General features: G+C 41.9%; 1 protein-coding gene across 6 annotated transcripts in view; it reads left to right on the plus strand.

Annotated features, from left to right (window-relative positions):
* The window catches only part of AKAP6 (A-kinase anchoring protein 6), a 257193-nt gene that overhangs the window by 170811 nt on the left and 62759 nt on the right, over positions 1-23623 (plus strand). For all 6 annotated transcript variants that reach the window (XM_088671520.1, XM_088671525.1, XM_088671516.1 and 3 more), the window contains one exon: positions 4650-4770. In XM_088671520.1, the coding sequence (XP_088527646.1) occupies positions 4650-4770 (121 nt within the window). The remainder of the gene's footprint in view (positions 1-4649; positions 4771-23623) is intronic.

Below are 23623 nucleotides of genomic sequence, written 5' to 3' on the forward strand. Positions count from 1 at the left end.
GTCGGCTTATGTAGATTGGCACCAGTGCAACCATGTGACATGTGGAGATGTAATTGGTGGGTTCTGGTGATTTTTCCTGGAATACCTGAATCTTATCTGCTGGCCTTTCTGCTGCCTTTTCATTTTCTGGAGGTGTGTTTCCCCCCCACTCTTCCCAGGCATAGCTGGTGTACAATTCACTGGTCATTGTGTAGTAGCAGCATATACAGTATTTCCATAAGGAAAATATATATTGCTCAGGCCAGCTCATCTTTCTGCCATTTTCTCTCTCTTTTGTATTGTTATGTGAAAAACCTTGTTTCAGAACTCTGTATACCTTGAGCTGTTTTGTGGAAAGTTGGAACAAAAATCTAAATAAATGAATCTTGTATACTCTGCCCACTTCTTTATATCTTTTATACAAATGTTCCTGTCTTTCACTTTGTTACTTCCCCCACCCCACAACTATAGATATATATAGATATTTCTTTCTTTCTTTTTGCTCACAGAAATTGTTCTGGAATTTCAGTCATTTCTCTGTTTGAATGTTCTTTCAATATGTTTTCTTCCACCACTGTTTTCTTGATGCCAACACTTTTATTTCTTCTAGTTTTCCTTCCCACTTTTACTCATTTTTTTAATTGATTGCTGCCTTTTCTCTCTTTGTATTATTCTTTTCTTCCCTGTGCAATATTGCCTCCTTTATGCCACTGTTTCCCTTCTTATGATCCAAAGTTGGTCTGTTGTTAATAAGCCGCCCTTTCTTTCACAGAGGCTCAGTTTACAGATAACAGGTAGCAGAGTTAGTAAATGTTAGAAAGTAATAAGTGGAAGAGTTTAGATAATATTTGAAGTATTGAAGGCTAAGCATCTTTTCCAGGCCAAGACCTCACCCGGATAGGGGTCGGAAAGAATGGCAAAAGGTTCTGGAAGCAAGTCATTAACCCATCAATGAAAACCATCATCAGGCCAAGACATTTTTTTTCTGGTGGATCGAGGGAGGAGTTCCCATGGTTACCATGGGAAGAGAAAGGTTTAGGATTTCAGCTTCCATGATGTACAAAAACAGGGGGCAGGCTGTGCCCACAGGAAAAAAAGTGTTGTTTTACATGAGGCTTGGATTTTTTTTCTGGCAAGGAACCTTGGGAAGGACAAGGGTGGAGCCAGTGCCCCAGGGGTATAACCATCCAGGCTGGGACAGAGGCACGGAGATAATGTGCAAGATTCCTTGGAGTCCAGTCCTGCACCAGTGTGATGGTCGGGTTTCTCTTGAGATGTAAATACTGCGAAATCTTTCTCCATTGAAAGCTTCCAATGTAAATATGTTTAAATAAGTCATATTTCAAAGACACTGCAGGCAGACTCCACCACACCTCATTTACCCCAAAGAAACACAGACCCTAGTTGAGTGTCAAGACCCCTTGAAACCTCATGCACCACCCGGCAGAGATTGTGATGGCCGCTAACAACAGGTAACGCTAAACCAAACCATGGCTGAGTGCAAGCGAGCAAGTTTTCCGTTTCCCAGAGTGAAGATTGTGCTATGCTCCTCCCTATGTCTTGCTGCTGCTGCTGCTCTACACAGGGCTTAGCATTACATCTGAACTAGAGTTCATGGTTTGTCTCACCAGACAAACCATGAGCATTAAGTCACAAACAAAACACGGTTACAGCTTGCAGTTTGTCTAGAGTGAGTCAAACTACAAGCCCAGGTTCAGACATAAATCTAGGTGCCACCCTGGAAAGGATGGCAGCAGGAGGATCATGGGAAAAGCACAGTAACTACTACCTTTGCAAATTGAATCAAAGCCTCTAGTGGTCGTGAATGGGCATACATCCTTAAGACCAACAGCCATTTTCCCCAAGTTCTTAATTTTTGTCCAAAGTCCCCGGCTTATGCATATGACCTTGCACTTTTGCCTTCATTTATCGCTAGAAGTTTAGACCACACATGGCTAATAGTTAACTAATTTCTTGCAACTCTCTTTCATAACAATTTTTTGAAGAACAGCTGGTTGCAGGAATGTTTAGGTAATAAGCATAGCTTATATATACCGTAGTTTTTGCACAGGGCAACTTACCAAAGTGAAGAAAGATCAAAATTTGTGGAATTGAAAGACCTTTGATCATTTTATGAAATCATTCTGGTTAGCTATGTGATGCTGTATGAAGGTTTCAAAAAGGATGGTATATATATATATATACACAGTATAAAAAAGATACAGCAGATGATTACCAGAAAAGGATGGTTTTTTTCTGTCCATGAATGGATAATTTTTGATGGAATGCAGCCTTTCCTTAGTACTTCTAAATAGGATATGCACTTTAACAAAGAAATTATGCAAGCTGAATAACAATACTAGAAATTATGCAGAATGTTAAACTTGAACAATTGGCGGGTGAAAATAATTCCACATTAATTTTTTTGTTTGTTAATGGTACTCACAAGATGATTTTCTCATGAGAAAGACTCTCATGAATTTTCATTTTGTACAGTGAATTAATGTCCACACCTTAAGAAATATGTTTGCATTCAGAGGATTAGGTGTGCAACTCTGCATTTATGATTACCTGTCCACCAAATTAAAATACATTCCTTACAACTCAATCCTGCAATCCGGCTGGTGGAACTAAATAAACTTAAACCACATTTGTTGGCGTCACAGTTTGTATGGTTGCAGTTATTGTTTTTGGAACACAGGGAGTTTTAGGAACACAGGAATTTATACCATGTCTGAATATTGGCACATCTAGCTCAGTAACGTCTACATTGATTGGCAGTGGATCACCCAGGTTTGAGATGGGGTCTTTCCCAGCCCTACCTGGAGGTGCCATATTTTAAACCAAGGACCTTTTGCAGACAACACACCTGCTCTTTCACTGAGTTGCAGTCCTCCCCCTAACATTGATCATTTTAAGTCTGCATTTCAATTTGCTTCGGGTGCAGCTTTCACATCCCATTTGACAACCACCGACATGGTTAAACTGCTTGTAAGGAGTGGCGGAGTTTCACAACAGTGGGTCTGCTATTGAGAATGCTACTCAAAATGCCTTGACTTTATGAGTTTGACCAATAGGGCTCTTTTGTTGCCATCTTCTTGATTGGTCCTAGCTGCTGCGTTCTACAGGAGAATAGTCTTGTGGACAATTTTCGGTGTGTGTGTGTGCTAGTGGTGGATGGCAAAAGTGGGTGGGGCAGCAGGTGTGATTCTTACCTTTGTACTAAGAGGATACTCCAGCTAAGCATCAGGAAGAGCTTTCTGACGTTATCAGCTGTTTGACAATGCAATGGACTTCCTCGGGAGGTGGTGGACTCTCCTCCCTTGGATTTGATTTGCTATTTTGGAATGTCTCGCCCATCTAGCTTGTTCTAGGGCAATCCTGTGACCCGGATGGACCAGGAATCCAGTATCTGGGTTCAACCTTAAACTAGTTGTTTGGATAACTGTGATGCATTCGAAAACAGATTTTACTGTATATACATGGAAGTGGAATCACAAATAAGCCCATAGCTTCAATCATTATTGCAGAACTAACCCTAAGTGTCATCGTAATAGAAGAGTTATATGAGTGCTGACTTTGTTTCAATCTGGTTTAGCATCAATTGATGATACCAAATACTCATGTCCCAAGTATTAATATTGCTTTGCTTGCCGGATACACTGATTCCCTTGTGGGCTGCAAATAACATCATTTAAATCTAAATATAATGAGTTAATTAGTTTTGGTAAGCAATATTGCTACACACTATCATATGGTCCTTAGATTCATAATTGTACTTCAAAGCCAAAGGTAAGGGTTTGGAGAGTGACAGCAGTTTAGCAAGTCTAAATGATTTTTTCTTTCTTTTAAGAGTCACTCTTCAGACATTTCTGCAGTTTTTTGTGTGTGTGTGCACCTTCTGTTTCTTTTTTCTTTTCTTTTTTTGTATCACAGTGTTTTACTTATTCACTAGGCTTTCAATAGAGAATAACATTAATCCTTTTAAGCTCCTTATTCTAATGATTTATTTTCTTGGAAACCGTTGTGATCCTCCTTTGAATTTTAATGATTGCTGGCTATTCAAGGATTCATTGTTTTGACTTCCTGTCCTTACCTTTGTTTCTAACATGTCTGTAGGGAACACCTGTCTAATACTGTATCTGGCCTTGGTTCTCACTGGCTTACCATATTCACTCAAGCCTATCTTAAAGTGTTATGTTGAAATGCTAGCTACTCATGCATGAAAATAAACGTAGGATATATATTTGCAGAGATAGGCAGATAGACAGCAGAGGAATGGCTAAATGGATTGAGTCATTTTTTTTCCTGTGAAAGTAGTGTTTTTGGTGCAAATAATAGCACATAATGCTCATCGCGGAGAAGTTTGCTAAATATGTTAGCACTTTAAAAACCATTAAGCAGCCCTGTATGTAATTCCCATTTCTTTTAAAGTTTTTGAAGGAAGAAAAATATGTCTGCTGTTGTTGACAGAATCTAGTATCGTTTGCTGAGATTTAGGTCACAGCTTATACTGGAGTTGAATTCTCATTTATCGTGTTGAAATAAAGAATCTCTTCCACAACAGAGCTAGGGATATCATGCGTTTTTTGAGAATATCTTATATTCTAATACAAGGTCTTAACAGCTATACCCTAGTATGCATAATACATTTTATTCCTTATCTGCAGCCTTTTGGACTTTGATTCAGAATACCAGGAGCTCTGGGATTGGCTGATTGACATGGAATCCATAGTGATAGACAGCCATGACCTGATGATGTCAGAGGAGCAGCAGCTGCATCTTTACAAGGTTAGCGCTTCCGTTACTGCCTTTACCTAGCTATAGAAGATCTGATTAGTTTGACAAGTCTTTCTCTCACAGGATAGCCCTGCGTTCATTGTATATATCATGGTGTCTATTAGAATTCCCTTCCCTGTCCCCAACCTAATTTCCATCCCCTCTGTGCTGACAGCCTGCACCAACATCATAATTGTGAGAAAGTTCCCTTTATCACATTCCATTTGGTGCAATTCTATGGGAGGACAAAGATTTGTCTTTGGTGTGAATAGAAATAGATGAAACTGCATTCATAAGTAGACTGAAACAAAACGAAGGGGGGAATGATAGTAGCATTTAGAAAATGTGTTTTGATTGGAGCTTTCGTCTGGTTTTATCTACCTTTCATGCCACGCTAGTAAAGGCGGGGGTGGGGTGCCTTGATTTAGCTTATTGTTTCAGGATATAGGATTTTTCCCATTTACTTTGCAGTAGTTATATATAACACAAATATTATTTTATTAATACAATGTGTCCTTAATGAATTAAGTGCAGTAATGGTCAACTTGTGCATTGGTTGCAAATCCTGGGTTGCAGCCAATGTTAGCCATACTCAGAGTAGCCCCACTGAAGTGAATGGACATACCGGTAGTTAACTTGTGCCATTAATTCCAATGGGTCTACTCTGAGTAGGATACAGCCCCTTGTGCCTTACAAAGAAAAAAGGGGGAAAGAGCTATTCCTGTTTCTGATAACTTTTGCTTAACAAAAAAAAAACTAAGATAACTTCTTCAAAAGCAGTAATTTCACTTTTAACTCTCATTCTGGATTTTTGTATGTGATGTAGAGATTGGGGGGGGAGCATTTTGGGAGCGGAGGAGGGGCTTTCTACATACATATCAGGATGTAGTAAATCTTCCTCATTTAGGCAATTTTTATTGGACTAATTTTGACAGTCATCCTTGAATTGCTTTGAGCATATGGCATATCTCAAAGAGCAGATTGTGAATCATAAAAAATAAAATTAATAACTAACAACAGAATCAGCAACAGTATAACGACAAGGAACAACTACCCTCTAGCCTTTTTTTATTTCTTATGCAAGAAATGGTATACTCAAGGTCAAATAGAAGTTGGTTTCTTTCTTCTCTGTTTATTTTATATATATATAATTTAATCAAACGTAAGTGTTTTTTAAAATAAAAAACCACAAGCTTAACAAGAGTCAACAGTGTGATGTACCAGCAAAAAAAGCTAATGCTATTCTAGGCTGCTTCAACAGAAGTATAGTGTCCAGAACAAGGGATGTAATAGTACCTCTTTATTCTGCCTTGGTCAGACCACACCATAGCTGCCAAGTCTCCCGTTTTTTGCAGGAAACCCCCGTATTTTAAACCATTTCCCACTGGCAGCCCGGATTGGAAAAAATCCCGGAAATCCCCCGGATTTCCTACCTGCCAGTTAGGCTCCATTGTGGGTGCCGGCGCCGCCTGATTTCCGGTGCCCAGACATAGAAGTGACTTCCGGTGCCATGCCGCTGCTGATCCTGCATTTTTCAGCGGGAGACTTGGCAGCTATGGACCTCACTTGGAATACTGTGTCCAATTCTGGGCACCACAGTTTAAGAAGGATGTTGACAAGCTGGAATGTATGCAGAGGAGGGCAACCAAGATGATCAAGGGTCTGGAAACTAAGTCTTATGAGGAGCACTTGAAGGAGCTGGGTATGTTTAGCCTGGAAAAGAGGAAACTGAGAGGAGATATGATAGCCATCTTCAAATATCTTAAGGGCTGTCACATGGAGGAGGGAGCATGCTTGTTTTCTTCTGCTCTTGAGGGTAGGATTTTACAACAGTAAAATGGCTTCAAGCTGCAAGAAAGGAGATCCTGATTCTCCTTCCTTGGACATTTTTAAACAGAGGTTGGATGGCCATCTGTCATGGATGCTTTAGCTGAGATTCCTGCATTGCAGGGGGTTGGACTAGATGACCCTTGGAACCCATTCCAACTCTAAGATTCCATGATTTAATCTTTTGTACTTTCTGTAAGAACTTCCTATATAGAATACTTGTACATGCAGGTAATTTGGAAAGCCTGTTCGGATGTGCCAGTTCCTCTCTGGACTTTTTATACAGCGGAGAAAAATTAAAAATCCATGCACAAGCACTTCACTTTCTACATTAGAAAATTCCGAGAAAAGCTTATTTATTCACTTTGATTTGAAAAACCATTGACTGAGCAAATGAGTACATTTGATAGCCCATAAAGAGTATTGCTTTACTGACACAGGGTATCATAGCAGGATTCATCATACCAGAATTCCTTTCGACACCTGCTGAAGACTTTCTTATTCGGGCAAGCCTGCCCAGAGATGTTTATAAAGTTTGTAGGTGTTTTAATTTGTTTTAGTCTATTATTTTGGAGTTTTAACCTTCTGTATGTTTTAAATTACAGTTGTAAAATCTTCTTCGTGATAATTTTATTGCTTTATCTTTCTTGTAAACCACTTTGAGGTTTTTTCTACAGTCAAGTGGTATATAAAGTTTATTAAATAAATAAATAGCAGTACAGCTTAATATATAGTGCTGAGCACTATATATTACCCCATTGCCTTTTGTAGAATAGGGATTGTGTCCAAGCCCTCTACAAAAGGAGGCAATTGAGAGAAAAGAAAGCATGATAAGATAGACATATGCGCATAGCTGCCAAGTACCCCGTTTTCCCCGGGAAACCCCTGTTTTTACTTACCTTTTCCCGGTGGTCCCCCGTATCACTTCGTCTCCCATTTTTCTCCGTTATTTTCTCCTGCCGGTGGCCATATTTTTTTTCTGATTTGCCCTTTTATGGGCACAAAAAATGGCTGCTGCCGGCTTCAAAAGTAGCTTCTACGCATGACCGGAAGTGCGTCGACGCAACTTCTGGTGTCGCCCTGCCCATCTATGGGCACCAAAATGGCCGCCGCCAACACTGGAAGTCGCGTCGACACACTTCCGGTCATGCGTAGAAGCTACTTTTGAAGCCGGTGGCGGCCATTTTTGGTGCCCATAGAAGGGCAAAGCGACACTGGAAGTTACGTTGACGCAACTTCCGGTGTCACACGGCTGCCGGTCCCGGAGTCTGCAGTCCGGGACTTGGAAGGTAAGCATATGCGTTCTTCAACCATCCACAATAGCTATATCTAAGATAAGGTCGTAAGTGGTTACACTAATTGTATAATAGGATTCCCGTGTTTGCATCCTTCTGACTCGTGTGTATATTTTGTAACCTTGACAGGGTTGCCAGATTCAATAGAGGACGGGACTTCTGTGCCTTTAATTGCCCTGCTCTCTTTTGAGTCTGGAAACCTTAAAGAGAAACCAGCAGACCCTTTGCTTGGAAATTAAACAAAGGGTCTGCTGGTTTCTCTTTAAGGTTTCCAGACTCAAAAGGAGAGCAGGGCAATTAAAGGCACAGAAGTCCTGTCCTCTATTGAGTCTGGCAACCCTAAACCTTGAACAGCTGCTCTTCCTGTTCCATTGTACAAATGGGGAAGCTGACATGGACCTTAACGTTAAATATGCGGTTTTCCACAAATTCTGAAGGCAGACCAGTTTACCTGACACAACACTTAAACCAATAAGCCCCCCCCCCCAGCATGCAGTACAGCTGCAAAGGCTGTAATCAGCTGTAGAAGAGCAGTGTGTGATTGTGCTTAACCCTTTCCCTCTCTTGTAAGGTTTTTTTCTTCTTCTGCTAACAATCCACCCTCAAATTGCCTTTGGGTTGCATATGACCACCCTAACAGCATCATGAAAGCAAACCGTAATGAATGTGCAATGAAAATAATGTCTGCAAGGGCCCTGAGATCTGTAAGCTTTGGGCCCACTGTTCATTTAAGTAGTTGTCTCCCATGAGTGAACGAAGTGGCAGAAATTAAAATGTGTGAGCCAGGCGAAAGCAATTCTTCACCCAGGTTTCATTTGGCCCTATAAACATTTCCCCCCTGAACGAAACAACACTTTCAACTAGCATTTTAAGAAGCAATGGTGCTAAAAAAGAGTAACAGCCTGTTTTTTTTAAAAAAAAGTTTTCTAATATAATCAGTTTCCCTCGGGAATGACCATAACTCAGTGACATAACATCTGCTTTGCATGCCTGTCTCAGATCTAACCTGAGGCCTCTCAAGCTTGGGTTGGGAGACACCTCTGTCTGAAACTGGCTGCTGCCAGTCAGTGCATGCAATACTGAGGTCAATGGACTGCTGGTATGACTCAGTATAAGGCATCTTCCTATGTTCCTCAGTATAGGCTTTAAAACAGTTTCAACAAGTTCCCAGGAACATGTGATTGATACCTGAATAAATTTCTTAGGATCATTTCACACATTCTTTGGTAAAGTAGTGATAAAGACACCACGGTATGATTTTATTGTGTCTGTGTCTCATGGTGAATGCTTCTGGTGAAGGCATCCCTATGTAGTGATGGCCCGTATATATCACAATGGGAAGACTGTTCCTTCAGAAGCCTTTTAGTGATGTGGTATATGCTAGCTGCCACCACATGAGGGCTCATTTGAGTTTCCATTTACAGATTGTGTGTAGAATGCATATATTATTGACAGTATAGTGCCATAGTGTTGAACCATATCGACTGAATGCTGAGCTGTTGAATCTGGTCGTTCCTCGTGCAAAAACTACAGGAAATAAATCACTGGAAGATTGGAATCACCTTTCTCTCTTACTTTAATTCATGTTGCTCCACTAACAACTATACTGTACAGACGCCAGTTCATTGCACTTTCTCTTTTCTGGGGGTAGATTTCTTAAATTTCTACAGAATCTTCCTCCTAGTTTTTGAATTGATAAGTAATTGCACCACTGAGCTAGCTCAGCAAACCTCCTCTGCCAGGTTACCTGCTGTGTTTTCACTATTGGCAGCAGTAATCTTTGCCTCTAAGGAGTCTATAAGTGGGAAAGATCTATAATAAAAACAAGTACATTGCAAGGCAAGAGCATACATTAAATGCATAATAGCAATATATGGATGCCAGAACTGGGTATGAGAAAATTATCTGTATATTCACAGTTCAGCATGTATCCCCAGTGACGTTTTTCTCTAAATCCATACCGATTCAAGCCAGGCCTTTCTCCCCCTGATTTTATCCTGATAGATGACGATAGGAGGCCTTGGTAAAATTGACACAGAGCAGAGCCGTAGTTTTTGTTCTCAGTTGGTTCAAGCCTTTAATGTAATCTTATATCAAAGAATAATTCTCCTCCTTCTGCCTCCAGACAAACCTGCAATCATTTTGAAATCTCAGTTTATACAATATTAGGCTAAAGGCTGACGTAGTATGGAAAGTGAGCCACAGGGCTGTCAATACTCCGTCAACCTTCTTTTTATATTGATGTCTTTCTCTTGCGTGCCGGTGAATTGAATGCTGATATGTAATTCTTGACCCTCCCTACTTGCTCAGCTGCCTGATCGATACTGCCTCCTCCTCCTCCTCCTCCTCCTCCTCCTCCTCCTCCTCCTCAGCCTAGGAAACAAAAGCTCCCTGCAGCCTATGGCATTGGAGGCAGAGGGAGGTCATTCAGCTTCCCTCCCAGGCACCTGGATTCAGGACACTTTGCTTGCTGGCAGAGGAGGAGGAGCCTGCATTCATAGCAATTGGGTGGGTGGGCAAGGTAGGAGAGGCAAGAATAATATTTCATCAATCAATATTATGGCATGATGCTACCGGTAATAATACAAGGGAGCTGTCAGCACATATAGTGTGCTGTGAGCTTACTCCTTTTCTGAAGGCCCACAAGACACCACTATCTTGGTCTCTTTATCTTGCTGAAGCTAGTAGGTCTGGTCAGTGCCTGGATCAGGGACCACTTAGGAACTATAAGTAGGTCTGCTCAGGTTCCATGGTGGAAAGAAGCGTGAAATATTAATGTAAGAAACGTGCCTGTTTTCAGTCTTAAACTCTACACCTGTTCCATAGTTATCCTCACTCTAGCTAGTCTACTTTTAAGTTACTTTAGGAATAGTGTATCTAGATGATGATGAGAAGAAGAAGAAGAAGAATTTGTTATTTATACCCCACCAATCTGGCTGGGTTTCCCCAGCCACTCTGGGTGGCTTCCAACAAAATATTAAAATACAATAGTCTGTTAAACATTAAAAGCTTCCCTAAACAGGGCTGCCTTCAGATGTCCTCTAAAAGTCTGGTAGTTGTTTTTCTCTTTGACATCTGGTGGGAGGGTGTTCCACAGGGCGGGTGCCACTACCGAGAAGGCCCTCTGCCTGGTTCCCTGTAACTTGGCTTCTCGCAGCGAGGGAACCACCAGAAGGCCCTCGGTGCTGGACCTCAGTGTCTAAGCAGAACGATGGGGGTGGAGACACTCCTTCAGGTATACTGGACCAAGGCCATTTGAATTGTGCTCGGAAACGTATTGGGAGCCAATGTAGGTCTTTCAAGACTGGTGTTAGGTGGTCTCGGCGGCCCAGTCACCAGTCTAGCTGCTGCATTCTGGATTAGTTGTAGTTTCCGGGTCAAGCGAGAGATAAGTAGTCCAAGCGAGAGATAACTAGAGCATGCACCACTCTGGCAAGACAATCCGCGGGCAGGTAGGGTCTTTTGAGTATGCTTGGTCAGGCTTGACATCAGCTGTCAGCCAGGTCAAGCATTGGCCAAAGGGCTCAGGAGACTCAGAAAGATCCTTCCCAGCCAAACTTACTTGGGCTGCCACTCAGCGCCATTTCTGTCAGGTGCTCACATGGTGGTGTGTGGTGTTGCTGTCACTGCCATGACACTGGTGGCAGCAGAAAAACAAAATACTGCATGGGGTATTGGGGTATGTGAGTTCGAAGTGACATCAGTGGTACCATGCCAAGGACCCCCTGAAGTTTCTGCCTGGTTCATTTTGGCTTCATCCTCCTTTAGTCATTATAATACCTGATCTCCCAAGCATTCTTTAAAGATCCGCAGATAATTATCCTACATAGGATTTTATAGGATCTGGCCCAAGCGTCTAAACTCCTCTCATTAATCCTTTAATAGAAACCTCTGTATTGATGCAAGACTTCTTCCTGGAGTGTTCAAAAATTAAGCAAATCAGGGTTTATTGGAGCTGTGGAGATTAGAAATGAATGTACTAGACAGAGAAAGTTAATGATAATTCCTTACATTTCCCCCAGAAGATTAATTGTGCGTTAGATTAAAACCCCATTAAATTGAGTAAGATATGATTGTTAAAATTGTTAGCATGTAGGGAGTAAAATTAACCAAACATTTCTTTACAAATATAAAAATGTTGGCATCTCCTTTGACATTTGGAGGGTTGATTATAAAAGCATTTAAGGTGCTTGAAATACATACTGCATAAAATGTGCCCTGATTAAATATTCAACAAGGATGTGTGTGCCATGGCGGGTACAAGAAATACTGATCCTGGCGTAATGATTTGTGAGTAAATGTGTTGATTTAGCAACAGGAAAGCTTAAATACGAGGCTGCCCAATCAAAGATGGGGTAGTACACTTGACTAAATGGCTTTCAAATGTTCATCAGAAGTGAATGCTTCCTAAGGAAAATTGGAGGGGGGGGGCAGGACAGGAACCTCCATTTATCCTAGATGGGACTAATAGCAGCTGGGGGGGGGGGCAGACGGGAAGAGAGATTTAGATCAGGGAAAATATTTTTGAAGCCTTTAAAGCCTTTAAAGCCATTTATAGTTTGAGACTCATATATCCGAAGGAGTGCCTGTTTCCACATATACCTGCCCACCAGCCTGCTTCACAGACTGCATGAACACTACATCTTTAAAGCATATTCAGAGCACATTTCCCCTGCTCAAAGAATTCTGGGCACTGTAGTTTATCCATCAGAGAGTTACAATTCCCAGCAAGCCTTAACAACCTACAGTGCCCAGAATTCTTTAAAGGGGGGGAGGTGTTGTGGTTTGAAAGCTCTATATAGGTGCCTGAGTGGTTTGTGTTGTAAAAGCTAAGAGTTGCAGCTGGTGTTTGTGAGTAAGGGGGAAAGCGGTTTCGTCTCTCCATCCCTGCCTCTAATGATAGTGATTTTCAAAGAGGGAACATGTTTTTTAAAAAACAAAAAACCCAAAAATACATCTGTTGCTTTTTGAAAAATTGAGATCTGTGTAACAAAATGCTCTCAATTCCTGCAATTCTGCTTTCCCTAAGAACCATTTCCCTTGAGGAAGCTCAAGGGTAAACAGAGTAAACATGCATCATGTGTTTCTTGCATTTCTTTTGGAAACTGTCAGAAGCACCCAACAATATGCAGTGTATTAGCTTATAACTTTATCATTTTCCCTTTTTTTTTAAAAAAATGCACCTGGAATTAGGCAACATTAATTGCAGTCTTACCATCTTAAGCTGCCACAGCCACCCTTAAAATAATTTCTAAGGTGCCTATTTATTGTATACCTTTAACCAAACACAAACTTTTACTAATCCGTACAGGATAGACGATTGCAGAGTTAAATGGTTCATTCAAAGAAGAGCTTTCAGTAGCATGCTATCAAGCTGGTGGGTGGGGCTTAACAGTGGTGATCATTTGTGAGGAAATAGAGTGACTATATTTACACGGGTAAATTGTTGAGGGAAATGGCACTGCTGCACCTCTGAAGATGCCGTTCCTTTCCTCCTCTGGGTGTGCTGGTGCTCCATGAGCTTCTCGCCCTGGCTCTGTGCAGAGCTGCAGCCTCCTGCATCAAACAAACCATGGTGAAAGTTTCCCTCATTTGCATCACTTCTAGACAGCCCTGTCTTACGCTCTGCTGTCAGGAAATCACTGTCTTTGTCACCTTTCTTCAGTGATCTCCTTCTGGCAGAGATAGTCCATGTGACCAGGATTAATCACAACAACAAGAATCCTGGCTCAGGATTCAGTGACATGTTTTGCTCCGAACTCCAATAACAACAGTGTAGGCTGGAGTCAGGAGGAAATGACTACATTAATTTCTGAGTGAAAAGATAATTAACACTTAAAAGACTAATGTTGTAGGCTATGAAGCTATAATTCATATTAATGAAAACGCGCTTAGGGAAGGGAGTAGTACCGGGCTCGTCGTTGTTAAAATAATTTAGGGAAAGTAAAAGGAGGGTGGTGGGGGACGCAAAGTCTGTGCAAAAGGGGGGGGGAACCGTCAGCTATAATGTTCTTAAAGGTTTGAAACTGCAAGCTGAAGTGTGTGTAAAGTGCTTACTTAGATGATATGAATAGGATCCTGCCAAACAAAAGCAGTAGTGTGCTCCTAGAATGCTGTGCTTAGAGGAGTTTCCTTGGCAACAGAAATGCAGTTCCAAAAGTAGACAGAACTTTCCTCAGAAAACATGCTATTAATAATAACCTCCCGGAACAACCTGGAACAATTTGACTACTTGGCAGTGATAATGCAAATGAATGTAACACAACAGTTATATGTTTCTCTTGCCCATAATTCTTCTGAAGTTGAAGCGTGAGCTCTGTTTGGTTTGTGGATCTGAGGGCAGGAAGCCATCCCAAATGTTAGCGAAGCGAACGAAAGCGGAAATACCAGCAGCTCAACTAGCGTCGGGCACATTATTTTATCTTGTACATATGACAGATTCGCTTAATTAGATTATTTATTGTAATTGTAGGGATGGAGGGCAAAGTGTAAGTGTAGGGTTAATAATAATTAATAATTTTCCCAGCCACTCTGGGCAGCTTCCAACAAAAGATTAAAAATACATTGAAACATCAGTCATTAAAAACTTCCCTAAATAGGGCTGCCTTCAGATGCCTTCTAAATTTCATATATTTGTTTATTTCTTTGACATCTGATGGTTAGTCGCCATCCCAAATTACAAACTGTATAGCAAACACTGTATGAAATGGTTAAAATAGTTGAAGGTTGGTGCCTTTGGTGTAGATCCAAATATTCGGTTCTTGGGCTTGATTCATCTCCTGTGCAAACCTATGCAGCCTCCTGAGAAGTCAGTCCCACTGAGTTCAGTGGGGCTAACTTCCAGTTAAGTGGGTAAAGATTGCAACAGAAATTCTGTGTGCTTTTGTGCATTTGAGAGCTCACTGTAGTCATCTCTGTGTATTATGATGCTCCTGTGTGCTGTAATTACATGGGTGGAGGCTTCGGAAATGAGACCACTAACTCACCCTTCATGAAGACCAGCTGAGTGATTGGGTGAACTGGGGAGCCTCCTGTGCTTGTGGGGTCTCTTTGCATTTTAGAACAACCATGTGGGGAGCCGGTGGCATAGCATTGATTACTGGCACCCAGTGTTTCAGCACTGTGGTGCTATACTCCCCACCAGAGCAAAGTGGGGCCACACTGCCTGCCCACCCCCACAGTGAGGAGCCCGACCAGCCAGCATGGTTCTTGGTGAACGGAGAACAGCAGCGGGCTGGGGGCACCTGTGGGGGGCACCTGGTTTGTGCCCCCTCAAAAATTGTGTGTCCGGGGCCACAGCCCCCTGGCACCCCTATGCTACACCCCTGTGGGGAGCACTCACAAGTACAGGAGGCTTCCTGCTCTACACAATTACCCATCAGCTGATGGGGGACAATTTCAAAGGGGACAGACCTAGCAGGTTCATCCCAGCAGCCACTCCCTTCAAATGAATGCAGTACATAGAACTTGGGTGCCTGAATAGGGCTAATATGAAGCAGAACTGGGAACCTGTGGCCCTCCAGATGTTGCTGGACTCCAACTCCCATCAGCCCCAACCAGCATGGCCAATGATTTGGGATGGTGGCAGTTATATGCAGCAACATGTGGAGAACCACAGGTTCCCCGTCTCTGGTGTAAACTATATGCCTGCAAAAGAAAAAAAAAGAAAAAAAGAATGTTACAAATAAGTGTTCCCCGCACTTATTGTGTTGTTGACTAAGCATGGGTTTAAAACAGTTAACACTAACAGGAGCTGAAATTAATGACATAGCCTCTATATGCTCTCAACAGCTCTGGGGACAGCTCCCAAGAGAGGTGGTGGACTTTCCTTCCTTGGAGGTTTTTAAACAGAGGTTGGATGGCCATCTGTCATGGATGCTTTAGCTGAGATTCCTGCATTGCAGGGGTTGGACTAGATGGCCCTCGGGACCCCTTCCAACTCTAAGATTCTATGGTTCTATGACTTGGCTTGTAACAGAAAGTACAAAATATGCTCTCCACGCAGACTTTTAAAAAATATGTCATAATTTCTGTCTGCCAAGAGAATAAACTAATTTCAGATCTGCCTTGCCAACTAGAATCATTAGAATTCTGTTAAAGGCCATAAGTTTACTAGACAGGAAAGGTAGACTACTCTACTGCCTTGACCTTTCTTGAATCCTTAGATCTAAAGGTTAAAAGTAATCAATATCTCATTGTGCATCCTGGTAATAAGTAATAACCATCATGTTAAAATCTAAATGATTGCATATCGCACTTAAGCATGTTGACCCATTTGGGAGCCTTTTTAATTGCAATCAGGATAGTGATTATGGTTTGCTAATAAACTTTTAGCCTAAATGGCAAAAATTGCAGCCTTCAGCTTTTTGTAAAATATGACTTCAGCTTCTAATGCTGATTGAAAAGGGTGTGCTGCAAGTTAAAAGCACATTTCTCTGGGACAGATTTGAATATCTCTTTTTGCAAAAAAATAAAATAAAATGTTTTTTTTTAATTAAGAAATGCTAACAAAGACACTGTTAAATCATGTTAATTTTTCTAACATAAACACAGTGCATACTTGCATCAAATAGTATTTCATACCAAGTGAATGTGGCCATGATTTGTTATAAAAATAAATTATCTAAGACCTTTGGCCAACTCCTCCCATCCTCCCTCAACCATAATAACTGGTGTTGTGCTGCATCCCAAAATCTATGCGCAAGGGTGGACATCTTTTTATGGAGTAGCATAATCCCAAGCACTGTGAGTGATGAACAAAAGTAAGAATGGATGAGTGAGTTGGAAAGACAGGAAATATGCTGGATCCGCCTGTTTTTGCCTAGTGTTGAGATACGTAATAAAGGCACCAGGTGAGCATCCCTGGAGAGAGCATGCCACAAGCGGGGACCCACTGCCACCCTCTAGACCTCTTGCAGAGGAGACACGAAGAAGGCCACAGGGGATGTGATCACATAATCTGGGTCATTCCAAAGAAGGAAAAGCGGTCCTTGAGGTATTGTAATCCTGAGCCATTTAAAGCTTTATAGGTAAAAACCAGCACTTTGAATTGGGTCCAGAAAATTGGGCCCAGTACAGTTGGGCCAGGATTGATGTTCAAGCTGCTTTGTCCCAGTGAGCAACCTGACCACTCTACAGGTCTGAAGAACACTCCCCAAGCAACCACCCAAGTAGGACCGGAACCACTGCAAAGTGGGGCCACCCACCCCTAACTCGGACAGCCGCTCCCGTAGCATATCATGGTCAATGGAAATCAAAAACCAAGGAGAAGTAAGAGGGAAACATCTCCCCGGTCTTTCTCCTGACAGAGGTAGTCCTGTAGGGCGACCAAAGCAGTTTCTGTGCCAAAACAGGGCCTTAACCCTGATTGAAATGGCTCTAGAAATTCGGTTTTCTCCATGAACACCTGGATCTGGTTCAAGACTAGCCACTAAAGTGCTTTGCCCAAGAAGGGACATTGGAAACTCACCATATTTTATTGAAGTGTGGGTCTAATTCCCTCAAACAAACAAGAAGATGCTATAATGGATGGCTATTCCAGCACAGCTTTTCATGTGGTTTTACAGTGTGTTCTTATTTCAGTAGCAGAAAAATGTGCCCCATGTTCCCATCCCCCATCTCTGGGCTGTTGAAGGTAAACTATATTATCCAGGAAAAAAGATAATGGGTTAAGTGATATCAGTGCTTCTTGCTAAAAAAAAAAAAACACACACACACACACACCAAAAACCTCCAAAATACTTTTTTGAGTAATAGGATGAATTGTCTGACCCTCTCCACAACATGTCATTTTCAGCAATGAAGAAGAAAAACCACACATCAGATGTAATTTATCACATCTGTTTTCAAAGATATTTCATTTTCTCAGAAAAACAAAGTAGGAAAAGTGATACCTTCTTATTGAACGAATATTTCTGGTGGCAGATATGCTTTCTGACACATGGTTCAAGAAACTGAGTCATCTACAGCCCTATTCATGTATTCCAGGGGTGAGGATCCTCGAGTCCATGGACCAATCTTCACCCAACAGCAGGTCAAATCCGGACTGTAAGGCTATTTAAAAAACACACCCACCTGCCAATCAACTGACATCATTCTGATGAGAGGTGACATCAGCTGGTGGGCAGTGGAGAGCAGGGTTTGATTCTGTTTTGGATGTGTACACCAGTTCCCCTGCTGGGGCCAATGCAGCCAAACTGAGCACGATGCAGACGGAGGTTCAGTCCTGTTCAGTTTGGCTACACACACATGTTCCTTTCTGGGAATAGCTCCCCAGCAAGGGAACAGACGTACATAGCCAAAGCAATAGGATGCAGCCCTTGGTGCAATTGGTGAATGGGGATTAAATCCTGATCACTTTGGTTGCATGTACCAGTTCCCAGCCCCTTTTCAAACAGCCCCGTGCTGCTCTTTAAACTTCCAGGCTGCTTGCAAAAGGGCTTTCAAACGACCCAACACTGTGCTTTGAAGTCCCGGCAGCTGGGACTTCAAAGTGCTGTGTCACCAGACATCAGGTGATTGACAGCTGGGTAGCCCTGTCCAGGTGTCAGATTTGGCCCTCTAGAGGTCAGGAGGTAAGGGTCTAGCCCAGGCATCCCCAAACTTCGGCCCTCCAGATGTTTTGGACTACAATTCCCATCTTCCCCAACCACTGGTCCTGTTAGCTAGGGATCATGGGAGTTGTAGGCCAAAACATCTGGAGCGCCACAGTTTGGGGGTGCCTGGGCTAGCCTGTCAAGCAGAACAGGTTACCCACCACTGATATATTACGTGCCTGTGGGTTCCACACCACTTGAAAGGGTTCTCTATAATGCCTAGGCTAGCCCTCCTTCTAGTCACAACCATGACCTCCTCCCTAGCTGACAGGTGTTTGGGACTTTCACACATTAAAAAGCACATAGACCCCTTTCAGACTGATGTTGTGTCAACTGGAAGGGCCAGTGTGCATATTGATTTCCAGGTACAAGTCTAGGCCACACATTCTACAGCACCAAATCATTTGTTTGAAACCTATAGATACCAAACAAACAAATAGGGCTGAGGTCCTCTGCACATATTTGTAATGCTCCTGGCTCGGTGCTTGCTTTTAGCATTGTGCCAAAAGTGCAAGAAAATGGTCCCTTCACCTGCGCCGAATTCATGGTTCATGATCAGCTATCAACTGAATAATGTTAGCTGAGCATGGACTCTGTGTGTCTTGCAGTGGCATAAAAAGCTCGTGTGCTTTATTTATTTGGATTTACCTTTTGCCTTTCTATGATACAATCAAACTCTAGGTGGCTTATACATAAAAAATATAAATCACAATAAAACTAAAAAGAAATATAACCGTAAAACAAACAGCAGTATCATAAAATATTATCATAAAATTGTCCTCAGTTTCCCCCATTACCTGCAACTAGCATAATACTAGTCTAAGCCATTTTATCTGTTGCTTTCCTCCCTAAATAGAAGTGTATGTTACAGGCAGGAAAAGCTATACAAAATATGTTATCATATTTCTCCCTTTCCTGCTTATACTCTGTGTGTAGGACCACTGGATTTCCCACAAGGTATGCATGTATCAATGTTGAGAGAACTGAGACGTCTGAAACTTCACGTGGGTTTTCCCCCAAACTTGCAAGACTACGTATCCTGGGGGGGGGGGGGAGGCAACCTAAGCTGTGGGCTTCATTCTCATCACTTAACAGATTAGATGAGCTGCTTCAACCTGACAGGGTTTTGATCTTGGAAAATATTGCCTTTCTTGAGGTTGAGGTTATGGCTGTGGTTATTGTTATTATAATTATCGAAGCTGCTGTTTCACTGATTAGAACCTTAACTGGTAATGTCAATAACACAAGAGATGATCTTACCCAAAGTTCCTCTAGATCAGGGGTGGTGAAACGGTGGCCCTGTGGGCCAGATCTGGCCTGGCAAACCACTGTAGGCAGGGCTGGCCCTAAGGCAAGGCTGGGTGGCGCAAGGCGCCAGGCCGCCAGGGGGGGTGCCGCGCAGCCCTGCCCGCGCAGCAGCCGCACTCAGAAACGGGTGCCGGAGGGATAGTTTGCGCCACGGCACCAGGGCGCCAGCTATGCTTAAGACGGCCCTGACTGTAGGTGGCCAGCAGCCCTTCACAAAATCAGGTCCTCTTCTTCCTCTGCAAAAGTACTTCCCCTTCCTCTTACTTGGTGCCATTGTTAGGCGGTCTTACTGGTTAGGGAACAGAGAGCAACGGAAAGAAGAATGGAAAGAAGAAGAGAGAAGAAGGGTGCATTTGCAAGGTAAGCAGATGGGAATTTTTTACCATTGCAGGGCTGAACTGGATGGAGAGATTTAAACTAATAAGAGATTAGAATTGCCCTTTTGTTTAAACCCCTCCTCTCTTTACAGAGCTCCTGTGGATTTGGTTTCTCCATTGTAGCACCAACAGCTAAGAGGAGAGGTTTAGTCTTCTGAACTCAGCTGCGATGGGGATTATTATTATTGTTATTGTTATTATTAATACCCCGCCCATATGGCTGGGTTTCCCCAGGCACTCTGGGTGGTTTCCAACAGAATATTAAAATACAATAATCTATTAAACATTAAAAGCTTCCCTAAACTTTTAATGTGTGGGCTGGGCCACTGTGTGACTGAGTATGGCATGTGCCCACCTGTGTGGGCCCAAGGCCTTTTGACACCTGAGGCGAACCATAAAATAGTGTCACCCTCACTGCAAGAGAAGAAAGGGTGAATGAATATCTACATCAGGAACAGGGGTGGAGTGGGGGGGGGAGATAAATATCTACATCAGGATATGCTGCCCCTGTGGATCCTGCCACCTGTGCCAGCCACCTCACCTTGCTGCATGGGTGGCATGGCCCTGGAGAGTGGTTTTTTTAGTCTCCAAGTGTGTTGTATGTATCATGAATGGGTTTGTGCGGCAGATGAAGGTGATGTGTGCAAAAGGTGGCGTGCATTTCCCATTCCCGCTACTAGCAAGCAACCCTCGGAGGGGTGGCTGACTCTTAGTCCTGCCTCTGGGCCAAAAAGGGGCAGTCACCCCTGCTCTAGACCTCTAGGTGGACTTTGGGTGAGCAATTTCTTTCGGAAAATGATCCCCACCCCTGATCTTTCCAAGGAGCTGATAAGATTTCAGCTTTTTAAAAGAGCAAAACATGGGAGTCTCAGCAGCTGAATTGGGAGGGGGCATTGATTTCCCATTCAGCCAGGGATAAGTATGTGAAAGATGGAACAGTGTATGTGTGTGTGTGTTTGTTTGTTTATATAGACACACACACCCGTACTGTTCAACTCAATTCCTCTTCTACAATAGTATCTAGCAGAAGAAAACTGAAAATTTAAGTAGGGTTAGTGTAAATCTCATGAGGATTTATGGTCTGTATAATTTATGTATATCTAGAACTCCCAACATACATTTCCCCCAATACCTAAAAATGTTCAGGTTTTTGTTTTGTTTCATTTTAAATCCTTTCGGAAACTAATAAATACCACACAACAAATTTCAGAAGGTGCACAAAGATGTCTTGTGAATGACAGGAAATAGGTCAGGCTGTACCCTGTAAATGGACACAAATGTAATAAAATTGATGCAAATGACAAAATATTTAATAACTAGCCAACGTTAGAAAACTTTGATCAAGTTGTGCTTTTTAAAAGCCCAACCGAAAAGTCTGTTCTGTTGCACTTCATTTCTCTTCTTCCACGTTAACATGAGAATTCACAGTATATGGAGTAAAGAAATAAGTAATAGAAAATGACCCAAACTCTATAGACAGCCTTCAGTTACTTCACACTGATTTAAATATCCTTCCTGAATTCCATTGAGTGTATATAGGAGGATGCAACAGCCAACTTGCACGTTTAATATAACACAAACCTTAAGAAAAACGCTGCATACATTGTAACAGAGACGTTAAATATATCTCATCCAGAAACTCTGAAAACCATATTTGTTTTTAATTACTGTAAATTTGCATCTGTTACGGTAGAGGATATCATGGACACATACTAACAATCATATTACTATGGCAAGTTTTGTTATCTTTTCCACAATATATAATCACCCAGCTGGCATCCAGAAGGATTGGCCTTCAAAGTATTTGGACATCTGAAAGAAATATTTTTGAGATGATGCCTGGAAGGGACCCAGTTGGAAAAAGAGTGGCCCTGATTCAGTAGGGCGTAATTAGTCAAGGGTGAGTCCTACACCTACACAGGTGGCGCTGTGCCAAATAGTGGCCAGAAGACTGTCGTAATGACAATATGGATGCATGATAAACTGAGCCATTAGGAAGGCAACCTCACTCTATTGTTTTAGTTGCCTGCAAAAAACTTCCTTATTTTAGCAAGCCCACACAGACATATTATTTACAGAGTGGCAGGGGGGGACCCAGCCAGATGGGCGGGGTATAAATAATAAATTATTATTATTCTTTTCTGTTGTTGTTGTTTTTAATGTTTCACTGCTAGTAATCTTATACATTTTTTTTAAAAAAAAAGTTTTGTGGATTTTAGCTGTGTTTTGTCGGTAATTTTGTAGTGTCTACCACTTAGAGAATTTCATGACTAAGCGGTCTATAAATCTCCCCCCCCCCAAAAAAAAGAAAATAAAAATCCAACAGCATTTGCTTGTTTTCTAATCTCACATATAACAAAGATGTATAAAGTGAGCAGAATGGATGTGGTTTGATTATATATCATTCCATGATGACGTGCTTCAACCCGGATGGTGACAACGAGGGTGGTTTACCTTTAATACCTGTGAAGAAATTGAATTTTTGAAAGTGCAGCTTGCCACACGGGGATAAGAAAGGCTACACCTGGTGGAATTCCCTCTTCTATCCCAAAATCAGATCAATGTCACTGCTGTGAAGAGTGTCCACACCTCCTTTGCTTGCTTTGAGCCTTTTGGAAGTGCGGCCAGGTCTAAGAAATTCTGTATTAGCTTTAAATGTGTACCGTATCTGTTTCGTCTGCTGACATATCAGCCAAATGACTGCACAGCCCAAGAAACTCTAATTACTGTATTAGGGATTTGCTTAGCTTATTGTATTAATTGTCCACCAAGCCTGATTTCCTCCTGCTTGAAGGATCTGTTCCTAAGGATAGCTTGTTTCTTATAGTTCCAGTTCACTCCTGAATTCCAGCTGAGGTTATATTTGTATGCTTTTAATTCATCAGCGCTGAACATATTTTGCTCATCTCTCTTTCAAGTTTAATTGATTCCTTTGACCACCAGGTGGCCTCTCATACTTGTATTGTGTATTGCATAATTCTACTCAAATCTTAAAACTTCCATAATGCAACAATATTTATTAAAACATCTGCTGCCTGCTGGAATTTCTTTGTGGGCGTAACATCATGGAATTTGCAATGTTCACTCCAGGCTCTATAGTCCCTTTTGAGCCAGTCTCTGTGTTCCTACTGATGGAATTTATCTGCCTGTTGAGTTAAGGGCTGAAAAACTGATTACAGTTGTAATGTCCTTAAAGATTACTGAATGGTTTCAATATTCTGGCTCCCCCCCTTAAGTACTTAATTGCTTTACCAAATGACAGCTAACTTCTGCCAATGTTACTTTGTCCAGCCGATTATTTAAAATGCAAAGAGCAAAATCAATATAATGGCAATTCTTCAAATGTCAGTATCTAATGCCAATCACCATTGGCCTGAAAAATTGCATTTAATAGGGTCAGTGTATTACCAGTGTGGCCTATTAATGTATAAAGGACTGTAGATTCTCCTGAAATATTTATATC

Source organism: Zootoca vivipara, chromosome 1 (genome assembly GCF_965207765.1).
Source record: "Zootoca vivipara chromosome 1, rZooViv2.hap1.1, whole genome shotgun sequence".
Taxonomy (NCBI): Eukaryota; Metazoa; Chordata; class Lepidosauria; order Squamata; family Lacertidae; genus Zootoca; species Zootoca vivipara.